Source organism: Sebastes umbrosus, chromosome 15 (assembly GCF_015220745.1).
Source record: "Sebastes umbrosus isolate fSebUmb1 chromosome 15, fSebUmb1.pri, whole genome shotgun sequence".
Lineage (NCBI taxonomy): Eukaryota > Metazoa > Chordata > Actinopteri > Perciformes > Sebastidae > Sebastes > Sebastes umbrosus.
The window spans coordinates 30,722,132-30,737,899 of record NC_051283.1 but is presented as its reverse complement, the minus strand read 5'-3'; the positions used below and the strand labels follow the sequence as shown (position 1 = coordinate 30,737,899).

The window sequence follows — 15,768 nt, the reverse complement described above, 5'->3', positions numbered from 1 at the left end:
TGTCATCATTGGGGTTTTTTTTGTTATATGTGTTTTGGTTTACAACCGTCTTCATTTCTTTCTGTATTTGCTTTAAAAAAAAAAACTATTTCTCTATTTATTCACAAGTTGCATGAATCATAGATTTGGCAGTAACGTAGTTGTCAGTAAAACCCCAGTGACTGTAACTCTGCTGTATTTTTCTGCAGAACAGGAGAGAACTCAATGTTTCCGACTGAGCTGAGCTCTATTGTCGCTGCCAAGAGCTGATCCTGTTGCTTAGTAACTTCTGACTTTGCTTCATCTGATTTTCACAGTATTATCCTGCAACAGGATTCTATGGAAAGTGAGCACTTGCACTAATGAAAGTAGTTTACAACCAAGTTAAACTCCTGCTGGAATACGAGACAAATTAAACAGAATAAAGCATATACAGTATATGCAGAAAATATTTAAAAAATCTTCCATCAAAACTTTACAGTTTGTAGGCTACAATGCACACTGGTATAAATATGTATAGGTACACTTACATATCTATGTAGCACAAGACATTACATGCATTGCTGATTGATGTGCAGACACATACAGTACATGCACAGTGCAATGCAACATGTACAATATTACTAAATCAATATAAAAGCCAAATTTAAAATATGAGTAAAATAGATTCTGTCAAAATTAAAAGTAGCCTACACCCATTACCATAAACTGTATTTTAAAGGCTTACTTTATTACTGTGATATTACACAATATCATACCTTCAGGTGTTAAAAATAAATAAATGTGACAATAGATCATAAAAGAGCAGCTATGTTCCTCGTCCACAGATCCTGCTCCAATAGCTGTCCAACACGTCTCTGTGCTCTCCCGCCTGTCATGCAGGTACAGTATGTGTCAGCAGTCCTGGAACAAATGGGGAAAGGTTAGGACGTGCTGTGCAGGAATTACAGGAAGGATAGGGTGTGTCATTGCTGCACCCGAGTCAACTGTTATCAGGCTGTTAAACAGGCGTTATCGGTCGCTATAAACACCATAGATGTGGGTCATTCGGGGGCCTACTACACCTACTACATTGTAACGTTTAAAGCACAACCTTTTTTTTTTGCAACTCCAAAATCCTCAAGTCTCGTCAGATGTTTTTGTGACAAACTGAACCTGAACACCAGAAGAAATCAAAATGTTATTTGGGCACGGGTGAGTGGACAAGACACGTCTTCACACTTTAAAACTGAGCCTACTATAACCTAAAAATCACAAGTCATGTAAATGCGTTTAAAAAATTAGTGCCATTACAACAAACTTGTTTTTATCGCATTTTGACAGCCGTAATCTGTTTATTTTTTTACATCACAGAAAAAGAGTCACTGCTAGTTCTATTTTTTTTTCTCAGATAAAAAAGACTGGGCTGAATCTGAATTAACTGTCCCTTGGAACAGCACATTTTAATATATTTTGTAACAGTAGATGTCACTGTTTTCAAAGGTTTCTTAACTCGGGTCATGTAAGAACATCCTCAATCTTCATTTCAGTTTAGTATGTTCCTAAATGACATCATCTGTAAATAAAATCTCCCCCCAGTCAGTGAAAAGATGAACATGTCTCCGTTTATTTATGTACAGATGTTCAGATGAAATGATGGGAGTCGAGTACAGAGGCATTCAGATTTCTGACAAACTTCAGAAAAGTAAGACTGACAACTGGAGTTTTATGTTTTACAACAGAAGCCCCCAAAAAAAATGATCTTCTCTGGACTAAAGAAAAAAAAAAGCTCGACTAAGTTACTGAAGAGAAAAAAACAAAAACATGCTCAAAGATTGAGACTATAAAATATGTACACCTCTACAATCCTGACAGTTAATCTGTGCATATTTCATACAGTAGACTTCAATTTAAAAGCTTTTGATTATGAAAAAAATCTGCATTCAAATTTCTTCTAAATAAATAATCAGTTTCAAACATACAATATTCCAATCTCAAGTCATAGGCGATTTTAAAAAGAACAAAAAGGACAACCTTACCTAAAAAAAACAAACACAAAATTGTTCAGTAATACCAAACAAACAGTGCATTGATATTACTCACAACATTAAACCATCTGTTGTCTGAACTGGCTGCTGGATCCCAAAGCTTCTCTTCACCTGCAGAGGAGGTTAAATCTCCCCGTCCACAACCTCATGTTGTTGGTATAACTAAGGTTTTTAAATCACACAAATAAGTAAACTTACTCTGAAACAAAACTCAGTTAATACAGAAAATAAAACTTTAAGCTGCCACAGAGCCCAAAAGCCAAATTGTTTTGTTTTTTGTGACACCGTGGTGTTGAGAAGTGACGGCCCATGAGGGGAAAAAAATCAATTCAAAACACTTCACCTACGTGAATAAAACAACATCAGAACCAGCACAACCTTTTCTTCTTGCGACTTCAAATCCTCAAGTGTCGTCAGATGTTTTTGTGACAAACTGAACCAGAAGAAATCAAAAGAACCGAGATGTTATTTTGGGCACGGGTGAGTGGACAAGACACGTCCTCACAATTTATTAGCAGATTGGTCACAAGAAGAAAAAAAGGCAACATGTTTTACAGAGAAATTGAAATGGATGAAAAAAAAAAAAAGAAAAAGACAGAGCACACATGGGAACAGATATATACGTTTTGTATAAACTGATGCGTAACTATGTCACATCCCTGTACAGTGGCCAACCCCTTTCAAACAAGTACATGAGTACACAAGGATGCAGTAACGTAGTATGCAGATGTCTGTCAGCTCCTCTGTATTGCATGCATTATGTATTCTACTGAACCAAGGTGCTTCTGCGTGCAGACTGATTTTCAACGCCTGCGTCAAAACTATGAGGATCTCACACTCGCACATGCAAACACACACGTGACACATTCATACATTCACACGCACGTGTCCTTCCCCCTCCACCCCCCCAGCACCTACCCTCTTTGTCACTCAAGAAAAAAACTAAAACACAACTCCACCCGCACCGGTTCATCGTTCCCAGAATGAGGGAATAAATTAGCTCCATAAAATGCTTCTTTATAAAAGAAAAATAGATATTTATATAACTGTACACCTTATCTATACAGCATAAAGACAGGGAGCACAGGAAGAAGGGAAGTTATCTCCAGAAATCAGACAGATTCTGGCTCTAGCACCCATATCCCTCCAACGCATGCGTCTCTCTTCTCGCTTTTTTTTGTTTTTTTTCGCAGGACATGGAGCGTCCCTCGCTCTGCCCAGCAAGGCCGGTTCTCCAGAGAACTGGCAGGACTTTACAATGAGTCTCCTCCTCCTTTCCATCCATTCTCAACTTTTCTGTGTCCAGGACAGGTTTGGATGGATGGATGAGCCGAGCGCAGGGAAAGCCCCATCTCTTTCTCTTTCTTTCTTGGTTTGAACACTAGTTGAGTCGGACCAGTTCTGCCTGCTGGTCTCATCTGATCCGTCCTGCGGCTCCATCGTCAGTAGCTCTACTGCAGTTCAGTCCACTTGGATGGGAAGCTAAAGACCCAAGGGTCCCCCACATGACCCTTTCAAATGTTAAAACTCCGTGCCTCTCAGCCGGAGTCCGAGCTTGTGTCTGAGGATGAGGAGGAAGAGGACGATGAAGAGGAGTCCGAGGAGGAGCTGCTGGCGCTGAGGCGTGATGGCTGGGAGTGCTGCTCTGCTGCAGGTTTCTCTGCTGGCGGAAAGATAAGAAAGTTATTTCTAGACAACGTAACTTGAAACATTTTTAATATCTCAACAAAAAGATGCTGCAGTTATAAAACTATTAATAACATGGATCTATATGCATCTCACTGTCTTATTAGAATTTATTCTTCTTGATTATCATCCCTGAGTACTTCACAAATCTCCCTTTTGGGTACATTTCGATTGATTGCGATTAAATATCCGGTTGACAGCCCTAGCAATAAACACGTACAGATTCCTGACCATTATCTGCCACTTAAAATAATAATAATAATAATCTGGAAGCTTTTAATGACTTAATATGAAATGATTTCCTGTCCTAGCGCTGTACTCTTTAAGACTGTCGTATGGAGGACTCACGTTTGGTCTTAGCAGGCTTCTTCCCAGAGTTGAGCTGACCGCTGACGTCGATCAGCCTTCTCTCCAGCTCCATTTGTTTCTCCAGAGCGAGCTCCTCCCGAGATTTGCCAGCAATGTTGTTTTTACTTGCTGCATAGAAACAGAGAAGTAACAATATCCATGAGATGGGGGTACTGTGCTAAATTATCAAAGATCTACAAATCCCCAAGACTCATGAAATATTAAAGATTTTAAACTAAAAAGTCAAACAAACAAATCTGCCAGATTATGGGCCAAAACTAGATCATTAGTTTTACGATCTCTTCTACTGACCGTATGGCTTTCGGGGTTTCTTCCTCAGACACGTCATAACGTATCTCTCCAGCTCCCGCAGTGTCGATGGCTTCAGGGTCTCGAAGTCGATCTCGATCTCCTCGGGGTTGGTGTCTCGGAGCGAGGGCTCGCGGGACTGGATGATGTAAACGACGCGGCCCAGCTTCTCGCCGGGCAGCTTGTTGATGTCCAGGCTGAGTTGACGCTTCTCATCGTAGGACATGGGTGCCGTCTCCTCCTCTTCGTCAGAGTCGTAATGGCTCACTATGGGATCGTGGACCGGCTGAGGCACGCTTAATGTCATGCCGCCCTTTTTGGTTCTGATGGGAGGACAGCGGAGAAGGAGATGGAGACTGTTAAAAGATGGTCTAGTCTAACCCATAACAACAACCAACCAGACATCACATTATATGACTTGAATGGATATTATTTTACATTACAATAACAATTTCTGTACGTCCTACAACATCTAGCGATCGGTCTGCCCTCATGGGCAAAGTGTCTGAAGCATCTCCCACGTGCAGCAAAACACAGCATGCTCCACATACAATTCCAACTTTGCCAAGCAGGTGGCAGTACTCACTTGCTCTTGTTGTTTTTCTTGCTTGGCGCCTTCTTGACCGGCACTACAGGAGCGGCCTGCCCTCGGTTGCTCTTGGGTTTGGGAGTCTTGGTGATCTTGGGGGTTTTGGGCGGTCTGATAGGGGTCACCTCTTCCTCGACCTTACGATGCTTCTCTTTTTCTACTTTTTTCTTCTTTTTCTTGTCCTTCTTCTCTTTCTTTTTCTTGGGTTTGACGATGGGGCCCTGTGAGAGTGCGGTGAGCTGCTCGTGTACGGCTTTTAGCTGAAGGGAGAGAAAAAAAAGACAGATGTGTCAATGTAACACAGAGGAAAGGACATCGTTAAATTATATATTATATTGTGTGTGTGTGTGTGTGTGTGTGTGTGTGTGTGTGTGTGCGTGTGCATGTGCGCGTGTGTGTGTGTGTGTGTGTGTGGATATACTGGAGTACAAACCTGTTCCTGCAGCTCTGCCAGCCGGTTCGCCCTCTCCTCCTCAGAGTCAGAGCTGGGGCTGCTCTCGCTCTCCTCACTCTCACTGCTGACAGCGCTCTCAGATGACGATGACGACGAAGAGGAGGAAGATGAGGAGCTAGGGGGCGCTGGAGGCTCGTCTGGCATCTTAGCGAAGCAGAACTCAAAGACGTCCTAAAATGATTAAAACAGTACGTGAGTGAGCCAGTTTGAAAACGAGGACACCGTGATGATTTGAGGCAGACGACAGCGAGGGAAAGACGAGACAGTAGCAGTAGAACTGAATTAAGCTCCTGCAAAAATAACAAGAATCATAAATTGTATAACTGGAATAAGAGCATTACCTGCAGTTTCCTGGCCATGCCCACCACATCATGATCAGGGGGGTTGTACTTGTAGCAGTTGGAGAACATCAGCCTCACATCAGCAGAGAACTGCCGGGCGTCACGATACTCTCTGCCGTCCATCTTCCGCTGAAGACGATGAGAGATGGAGAGATTTTAGCAAAGCAAATGTATCTGCTCCACTGTCTGGTGTCACTGGAAGTACCAGTTTTAAGAACTAGGCCACACCTTATAGCGAACGCTTATTCCTTATCAGAAGAAATATGATGACAGTTGTGTGTGTGTTTATTCCTGAGGCAAATACCTTGATGGTGCTGAGGTCCATGGGCTGCTTAATGATGTCATGGTAGTCGTGGAGACCGAGTGACGAGGCGTCGACGGGCTTGTAGAACGGCCATGCGTACGCTGCGTGCTTCTTTGACAGCAGCTCCTTCAGGACGCCGTTGCAGTAGCGCAGCTGGGGGTTCAGCTTGCTGCGGCGCACCGGCGCTGGCACCATGGAATCTGGTAAATCCTTCTTGGGAGGTTTGATTGGTCGCCCACTCACTACTCTCCTGCCCCCGCCTCCTTTGGAGCCCATACCCATGCCCATCCCCATTCCCATTCCCATTCCCATTCCCATCCCCATGCTTATGCCTTGGTTCATCCCCAGCGTGGAGCTGTGGTCCACCCCCAGAGAAGTGAGGGTGAGCGGGGAGTCGTGCCCGCCGCCCATCCCCAGACTGATGCCGCTGACGCCCATGGTGCTCATGATGGGCATGGCTACAGTGGTTGGGGTGGTCGTGTCTGCTTTCCTTTTCACACCCTTTTTCTGTGATTGAAGAAAAGAAGATGAAGAGAGGGGTGATTATTCTGTGGTCTTCATTACTACACAAATACAGCATGTTTATTAGTGTTATACACTACCTTAGCAGTGGGCTGTGTGGGAGGCAGACCGGTAATGGTAGGGATGCTTTGCTCAGTTGTAAGGATAGGGGGCAGGCTCTTGGTCATGTGTGTCTGTGGGGGGGTGGAGAGGATGGAGTCCGGTGTTTCCGGGGTGGGAGGTGAGTACGCTGACTGGGAAACAGCTGGGACCTGATGAGCTGTTGTCACGCCTCCAGAGACTGGGAGGGAGAGAGAGAGAGAGGGAGAGAGAGAGAAACAGAGAGGGAGAGAGAGAGAGAGAGAGAGAGGGAGAGAGAGAGAGAGAGAGAGAGAGAGAGAGAGAGAGAGAGAGGGCGGTGATAGGAGGAGAATAAATTAAGTAAAACAGTTTTTGCACAATGCATGTGCATTTAGAAGGATTATACACGTGTACTGTTGACATGTCTGGCTGTATTAGCCTGGTTGCAGCTACTACTCACATGCATTACCTCTGCCTTTTCTGCCAGTTTTGCTTGGTTTGCTCCGCGGAGGGGGGGATGGCAGCTCTAGTTCCTCCTGGGGCATCTGAGCCACTTTCTGTAGGAAAGCCTTCTCCAGAGACTGAGCCATCAGGACTATGTCATCCATGGGCTGCAGAGGGAAGGGGATTTGTGGAAAATGGTTGTTGCATGATACATGTTGCAAACAAGTCATGTTAACGTCACCGACTTCATGATTTCCAGGGGATATGATTTTTATCAGATTTTATAATGCTCGTTTTGTCGACAAATCAGCATGTCTAGGCTACCAATAGCAGCTAGCATTTAACATTATCTTGCCAGGGTGTCTCGCACTTTATCAAACCCCGACACACACACAAAGTCTTACCTTGTTATAAATGTAGCAGTTGGTGAACATGGTGTTGAAGTCCTGCATGCACTCACTGGCACAGCGGTAGTAGTTATTTTCTAGTCTCTTCTTAATAGAACCCATGTCCATGGGTGTTTTGATGATCTTATGATAGTCCTGGAGGGAGACAGAGACACGTTCAGGATCGGAAACAGGGGCCACTACATTCCAAAATTACTTTTTGATCAAGTAAGGCGCAATGGGCGCCTACGTGGCGACCAAATAGATTAAAAAGATAGATGCTACAGTGACACATTAGGGCTGACCCAAATGCTTCCAAGCTTCAATCCTTGCTATAGTAATCCTCCAAATCAGTATTCTATTGCATTTTTATATAAATGTAATAATAATGTATAAATCCCAAAATAGCACATTATTCATATTCCACATTAATTATCATTAGTGATTCTCAGACAGATATCGATGTTTATTGTGTGTAGCGTAACACTGGCACAAAAAAATGGTATTTGGGACAGATCTACTGACACGTGTCACCGTTGGTATTTTGTGGAAACTAAGTTTGGTTCCTCCTCTAGACAGAAGGAAGGTTCAGTTTAATGTCTTGTATTCACTCACAGGCAGGCTGAGCTTGGCCGCATCGACAGGTTCGTGGAAGGGCCAGGCGAAGTGGTGCCTCCACAAAGACTTGAGCAGGACTTTCTGTAGGAACTGAAGTTGGTTGGTCATCCTCCCGTGTCGGTTGGGGTCTTTCACCTGCGGCTGTGGGGGTCCCGAGGGGGTCATGTGACTGAGGGGGGGCATCCCGGGACTCTCAAAGCCCTCATAGAGAAGCGAAGGTTTTCTGATGCGTTTTCCAGCTGTGCCGTGGTCCATCGATGTGACTCCCATTATGCCAACCTCAACCAGGGAGCTGTGGAGAGCAGTTGAAAGACCAATTAACTATTTGGCAGTTGTCTCAAGTTGTTAAAATGATGCCAAGAACAACATATGGTAAGAAAATGGATATATTTATTAGTCTCCCGTGCTGAACAAGGTTTGCTCTTCACATCAACAAAATCATCAAATTGTTGACTTCTATTCTGATCGTGGGGAGCCAGCTACAGAGAAGACTTAATCTGCTCTTGGCCTGTATTTTGGAGTATGCATCCATAAGTTTACCTGTTAAACAACTCGACACCCAAAAACTCCTGATGACGTGAAAAGGTTCCATTCTCCCAGTATTAGCAGAAACAGTTATGCCGTATACTCAGTCCCATAAACCTGGGATTTGTATGAAAACGAATTATTTAATATTATAATCCGGACATAAGTACTGTTCTCTTGTTGGCATACATTGTATGTTACATCAAACTTTCTTAATCCTGCCTACCCTACCCGCACGCAAGAATACAGCATGGAGTAAATCCCCTTTACAAGGCACGCAAAGTCAGTCTCAAGGTCTAAGCGTTGCTCGGCAAGCACACATCAGCCTGACTTGGAATTTACTCCTGCCAGATCAGCACTCCCGGGCCCAGGAGGAACAAGCATGACTACCACTTCCTCCTCTGAACGTCTACCTCACAGATTAAACAGACAGAAACTCCACCCCGTTTACATGCAGAAAGGAAATAATTCTCTCCCAAAAGGATTGTGGGTGTTTTTTGGCTGCCGTGTTACAGTCAAGACTGGACTAGTTTTCCAACAGAAATGCCCACAACATGCTCAAAAATGTAACATCCACTGAAACATATTACCATAACCATACAAGATGCAACATGGTGCAACATGACCATGCTAATGAACTCTAAACTCTGTAAACATCCTGCTGTGTTGTACACACCCACTTGTTACATTATCAGTAGCACCGGGGCCTCGTTGGCGACTGCAACTTGTAGAGTTAATCGGCAGAAAGTGAGCAAGACTACACAGAATTAGTCAGGGGTTGCCATTGGCCCTTAAAATCTCCATCACTGCTCTATAGGCGAGAATGTGTCTGCGCTAGCTTAGATCAGCAGCAGAGGGAGTTCCTGGTAACCAAAACAGAAACTGCCAGCATCTCGTTTACTTGAGTCTGTTGGAGTAGGAATAAACTGCTTCTCTTAATCCTAAAAGAAAGACTTGTGCAATGTAAACTTCCCAGAATGCAGTTTTACACTACTGTGAGAAGTCTGCTGCACTTCAACAATACTAACATTTCTAAAGTCAAACTCTGTGTTCCAGTTTACACGCCCATATTTACACCACTTTGACCTGATAAAAATCAACACTTGCATGTGTGTACCTATAATAGAACTATCCCACTCCATTTATTAATGTAGCAATGCCACAAATAGGATTTAGGATGTCAGACACTATACTCAAAAACATTTGATACCTGTCTGCTGCTGAAGCATGTACTTCTGAAGCATGTACTTCTGTGTGATATCTATGCACCGCTGCAATGACAAATGATTTCCAAAAAACACAGCTAACTGTCAGGGAACGCAAACGCCCATCCCTCCGTCGTCAACAGCATGAACTCACCATATCCCATCTCCGCTGGCCTACTGACACTTTTACTGCAAAACAAAAAGTTGTTCTAAGAGCAAATTGGGGTCATCTCCTATCAAACACTTATGGTACTTAGCGCGTCTTGTATTGTTTACATTGTCAATGCCCATTGCAAGTTTAAAATAATAGGTTTGTCTGCACTCTTTCTTTGACATCACAGCAACTGATGGAAATGGTGCTGTTTGAATTGTACTGAAAATAAAGTGCCTATAATAATAATAATAATAATAATAATAATAATAATATTAGTGCATCCCATTTTATATGATCATATTTGCATTAATACACACTACTCAAGCATACTGAATAAAAAAACTGTAAGAAGACATAATGAAAGGTGAATTTAGCAGCCACGACAGTAGAACATTTCTATATCTAAGTATGCAGACATGTCTATAACCAATAAATAGAAATCTACTATTAATCTTATTTGTTTATTGTAAGGTAATCTTGTTTTGAATGATACAACTTTTGGAAACACATTTGACAGTTAGTGTACTTTATTATTTTTTTAAAAAAAAGGAAAGTAATCATGTACATAACATTAACAACACTAAACAAAAAACATATTTTGTTATGTTAGCTGTAAATCAAATTAGTAAAATTAGGTATGGTTGCTCAAGGAAGAAAGAAAAACAAAGAATATTGATAGATATGTTAAAAAACTAAGTAAATGAACCCACAATGAAAAGTTGCTGGGGTTGAGTGACATTGAGCGATGTAACCAGGCAACCAAGTGAAACACCCAACACATGGACGGCTGTGTTAACCCTTTAGAGCAACGTCGTCGCACCAGATCACAACAACAACCTGTCCGTCACATGGCTACAATAACAACCCGCAGAAACACGCAGTAAATGCCGGTGCGAGAGCTGCACAGCTGCCTCTTTATCTGGGGGTTTATTATTGTCAACACTATGGTATTGAAGCTAACTTGTTACCGCATCTTATGTCAGGGATTTTAGCTCAATGCACACAAATAACCACACTATGTAAACAAGAAGCGCCGGTAGTCGGTGAGCCGCTGTTATAGAGGGTGTAAAGACGCGTCTGTGAGCTGCAGCTGAGCTACCAGCCAGCCAGGCGGGCGGGCGGGCAGCGGGAGAGAGAGCGAGAGAGCGCGGCTCCTGAAGATGGCGCCGGCGGGCCGAACAACAGACGCGGCTCGCAGTTAAAAATACCCAAAAAACACATTTTATTTCCTCAAAATGTTTTTTTCTTTTCCTAAATACGCGACAAACTTCCTCCAGCATAAAATTCACTATCCATTCCCCCCCTCTTCCACTCGTATTATGGTAAAAAACGACACAGAGAAGCTCGCTAAGCTAAAAAGATATTTTAGAAAAACAAAACTCATGATAATTTACAATATATCCCCTCTGATGGGAAGCTGAGAGTCAATGTTACCGGTAGATACCTGTCAAGGAGCGGGTTAACAGCCATATCCATCAGGATGGATCCGGATTCTGTTTTGTTTTTTAAGCTAGACTCAGACCAGGATCCGGGTCTGTGTCTTCAGGTTCTCTCTGCGCTCCCCGACAACGCTGAACTCCTCTCACTCTGCTTCGTTGAAATGGCGACGATGCGACTACACCCGTTCATTTATAGACCGAGCTCTCACCTCATTGGATAAACCGCCTCAGACTGACCACGCCCTCTGAGCTCCTATTGGCTGCTTCACCGTGTCAGTCAGAAAGTGGCCACGCCCCCTAGATACTGAGACTCTCATGACTATCTGTCGGGGTAACATGTTTGCACATTTTCTCTGTTTCTTTCTCCGTCAAAGAGAAATAGCACCCTAGCATTGGCCTGGTCTGTTCAGGAACACAGTCTGGAACTGGCTCCTTCATTTAATCTGCACAATAAAACCGCCAAAGCACCCGAAACCACCTCCCTTCCTTTATCACATTACATTACGTCAACGTGTGCAAATACGACGGCGGTGATTGGTCGATAAGGTTGGAACGCGGGCTTCCAGGGTAAATACCAAGAAGCCTATTGGTTCTTCCGCCGGGTCACGCGCAGCCCTTCCAAGAGAGCCTCTCCCCACGAGCTTCCTCTCTCTCTCTGTGTCTCTCTGCTTGCTCACCAGAATGTCCGCATTTCTGTCTTTCACAAGAGGCGCTCCGCCGCCATCTTTAAGTACAGTGACACGAGAATGTTCTGGTAGAAATTCTTGACAAGAAAATAGAACGTCATCAAGGAAATGATAGAAATCGCTACATGTGTCGCGCGCACACACACACACACACAGGAGATAAGTAGCGAACGTCTGCTGCAGAGAGAAGGCCAACATTCTAGAACACAAAGCCAGACGAGGCCTCCATGGCTCCCTGACACCAAACCAGTACTAAGATCAAATCCAATACTAATCCTGACTACATTTATGTTTGACTAAGAGGCCCCTATTTACTCCAACGGCAAAACGAAAAAAAAGACCACACCTATACTGGTCATGAGAACTACTGACTCTCATCCACTGAATGACACAGCACTTTTCCTGTAAGTGACCTCAGACGACATGAAACTAAAAGCTGCTTTTGCTAAACAAAAAACAAACGCACTAACAATTAAATCATTAGGAAATAGAAACGGAAATTAATCTTATAGGTTTGGGGGAAAAATGCAAAATACCATACCTAGAAGTTTTACAAAAGAGATTAAACTATAAAAACATAATTACCTACATATTTAAACACGACCTATTATTATTTTAAAAAAGCGACCGACACGATGAACAAATTCAAACAAGCACACAAAATGGTTACCTAACCACATGCGCCCATCCCCCCACACCAAGGTTACAAATCCCTAACAATGTCACTCAAATATAGAACGCATAGAACACTAAAGATCCCTGCAACATTTTATATTACTTTCTTTTTGCTGTACAAAAAAACAAACGATTCAAGAGGAAAAAATATCCAAAAAAAAAGACAAATAAATATATCTTAAAATATAAACATAAAAACCTTGGATTGTTTTAAATAAATACAAATGTCGACAGGTAAATCCGAAAAAATAAATGCGAAACCGTTCTTCATGTCATCTTGTCTTCCAGCTCGATACTTTTAACCAACACATTTCCCTCCAACATGTCCGCCTTCTTCTTCCTTCCCTGCTGCTGCTGCTGCTGCTGGGTGGGGGAGGGGAGTCATGTGATGAAATCAGGCTGTTTATCAGAAACCTAGACACGTGGCATTATGCAAAAAAAAAACGCAATAAAAAGGTATCCAGAGTGTGTCCGTTGTTATAAAAACCTCTCGTCCGTATACTCATCCTGTGATTCATACTAAGTATTAGGTCACATTTGGGGATAAAGTTGGCAAAACATCCGAACAAAGAGCATACTTTCCTCTAGATTTGGCTCGATCCGATTGGTCTCCTTTAAACCATGTGATGAAAACGACTTTAGTATTATCGACTGTGCTTATTTTTACCCCCCACAAACTTCCTCTCTTGTAAATCCGTGCATGGTCGCAATAATCCTTTAAAACCTATAGAGGCTACACGTCTCATGTGCACTTCCTCAGTTTAGTCTCAAAAAGGGTTATTTTAGTTAGTAATGTTCTTGTTTTCTCCAGGTGATGAAATGCTGTCGAGCTCAGTTGTGTTGCAACACACATCAGTGCGCGTGCGCGTCAACGTTGCCAACGTTGCACTGAGAATGCAGGAGGCTGATCTAAGAGCAGTTTCACTGGGAGTTTTTTTTTTTTCTTATGATAAATGAGGAGATCTCGCATGGGAGTGTTGAAAGCTGGAAAAGGAAGCAGTATCTGCAGAGGAACTGACCAGTGTTGGTTTCCAAATTAAAGCAGGAAGAAGAAGAAGCCTATAGATAAACACACATATAGGCCTCACATCATATAATGAAAGAGACTTTCAGAATATGATATGTTGTGTTATTTGTGCTGACCCCTTGAATTACAGATTATCCATCTATCTGTCAAATTAAATCTAAAGATGAAGAAAGATGAGATTGACTGTTTGATGGCTAAATGTTGCACAGAGTTTGCCCCACAGCTGAAGTCTGCAGGAGATTGAGAGCTATGTGCATCTCTCAAATAATAATTAAAAAATGTGATTATGAGCAAAGTTTCATCATCGAAACAAGCTTAACGGCTCGTGTCTAATCTTGTTTTGGTTCTGCAATCCATCCATAACATATTGGTTGTAAACTGCATTGCACTTGTTTTGCTCTTTGAATATTGAACATTGACTTGGTTGTATATCCTGTATGTGATTATGTATTTGCCATAGCTGTGTTTCCAAGGTTGGTTTCAGCCATACTGCCAGTTGTATAGCTATTTGTCTCTAACACAAACATCTATAGAAACACATAGAGACTCTATATATGTATGTGTGTGTAGATGGTTGTGTTGTTAGGGTGTTTATTCCTGGAAAGGGATCCACACATCAACAACATACACAATATGCCGGTATTGCAATACAGAAATATGGGAAAATGTAAAGTATTTATAATATTCAAATTTAATTATTTAATGATACCTGAATAGGATTTACTGTATAGTTGAATATAGGTTATTTTTTCCACATGCAGGGCAGTTTCTATTATGTATTTTTCTATTACGTATTATGATTATTTAAAAATAAATAAATAAATAAATAAATAAATAAATAAATAAATAAATAAATAAATAAAAGTCTGTTTACGAATTGGTATAGTTATAAGTATGGGCGAGCCAAACTAAAACTATGGATAAAATTGCACAACATATTGTGTTGCCAGTATGTTGCTGTATTTTGTGGAGAAGCAGGCTCTAACCTGAATATCCAGGAACAGCCATGTAGGCAGGGGAACTGGAAGAAGGGAGGGGTTGGTGGATTACATCAGAATCAGCCTGCTCTGACTCATCAGCATGCTCTCTCTCTCCCTCTCTCTCCCTCTCTCTCTCTCTCTCTCTCTCTCTCAATGCTTGACTGCATCAGCCGGTCACATGATGACAATCAGGCCAGAAATGGTTGCCAAGGAAGCTCTCTCTCCCTCACAAAGCCTCTGTCCTGAGTCATATAGGTTGCCAGAGTTTTACCAATCTAAAATGATTCAGCATCGATCACATATTGCTTTTTGCTGTTTGCACACAAATAAATGTATTCTGAGTGTCACATATTTTGTGTATGGCCGTCCTGTTTGTTTGCTTAACTCTAGTAAAGCTAGTCCACTCACTTCCTCTCTCTGTTATCAGGCAAGCCTTCCTTAGCAACGACAGTCCCTTTAGACAACTGATGCAAGCAGCGGCTTTCAGATACAGAAGAGCACTGTGCATTTAAAGTTTCCTGTTCTGTTGTTGCGTTGTCATCTCTTGAACATCACGTTCTCTCTGAAAAAGCATGTCACTCACACCCACACACTCACTACATGTCAACAATAGTACTACTCATATTATCATGAAATTGTTTTGTACTTGGAATCACAGCATTTTGCACCATGCATGCTGGCACCTTTATTGTTTTCGGTTGCTGCAAATACTGTATCTCTACTTTCCACTTCGCTAACAGCCTTAAGTCTTTTCTCAGAAAAAAAACCAACTCCCCCCCAAAAAATCCCTTTTTTATTTATGAAAGTCTCTTTTTCATTTAGAGCAGCTAGCTGTATGTATTTGTGTGACTTATCCAACGAGCATTACAGCAGCATGACTGCATTTATAGTATGAGCGGCCCCACACAAGTAGTATGTAGTATTATTAGGCTACAAGGTTATCGTGGCCAAAATAATTCACAATAACAATATTATTGCAATATCTATAGAAATTTAAAAAATAAAATAAT

At 42.2% G+C, this 15,768-nt stretch overlaps 1 protein-coding gene and 2 long non-coding RNA genes across 7 annotated transcripts; 2 read left to right on the top strand and 1 right to left on the bottom strand.

Annotated features, from left to right (window-relative positions):
* LOC119503180 lies at positions 1–1,274 on the top strand. The gene is made up of 2 exons (XR_005210267.1): positions 1–325; positions 807–1,274. It is a non-coding gene; the product is annotated as an uncharacterized LOC119503180 (long non-coding RNA).
* Positions 1,275–1,563: 289 nt separating this feature from the next.
* On the bottom strand, positions 1,564–13,625 carry brd2a (bromodomain containing 2a). Of its 5 annotated transcripts, none has more exons than XM_037794619.1 (12): positions 13,334–13,625; positions 8,065–8,359; positions 7,468–7,605; positions 7,080–7,230; positions 6,640–6,839; positions 6,038–6,544; positions 5,734–5,862; positions 5,372–5,563; positions 4,936–5,198; positions 4,353–4,672; positions 4,041–4,169; positions 1,564–3,669 (listed from the first exon to the last, which is right to left on the bottom strand). In XM_037794619.1, exons 2-12 carry the CDS (start codon positions 8,335–8,337, stop codon positions 3,545–3,547), a joined length of 2,427 nt encoding a protein of 808 aa, XP_037650547.1. In that variant the 5' UTR covers positions 8,338–8,359; positions 13,334–13,625; the 3' UTR covers positions 1,564–3,544. The 5 variants fall into 5 exon arrangements, with proteins under 5 accessions (XP_037650547.1, XP_037650546.1, XP_037650543.1 ...); XM_037794618.1 differs by lacking the exon at positions 13,334–13,625 and adding an exon at positions 12,951–13,321; XM_037794615.1 differs by lacking the exon at positions 13,334–13,625 and adding an exon at positions 11,396–12,944.
* On the top strand, positions 12,317–15,109 carry LOC119503175. Its single transcript, XR_005210262.1, has 2 exons — positions 12,317–12,480; positions 14,929–15,109. It is a non-coding gene; the product is annotated as an uncharacterized LOC119503175 (long non-coding RNA).
* The last annotated feature ends 659 nt before the right edge of the window (positions 15,110–15,768 follow it).

Excerpts from the sequence above, each read along its gene's own strand:
- brd2a (XM_037794615.1), bottom strand. The coding sequence starts at position 11,427 with ATGGATATGGCTGTTAACCCGCTCCTTGACAG. Across the intron at positions 7,231-7,467 it reads ACTGCTACATTTATAACAAG|CCCATGGATGACATAGTCCT; the intron begins GTAAGACTTTGT and ends TTCCCTCTGCAG. Across the intron at positions 5,199-5,371 it reads TGGCAGAGCTGCAGGAACAG|CTAAAAGCCGTACACGAGCA; the intron begins GTTTGTACTCCA and ends CTCTCCCTTCAG.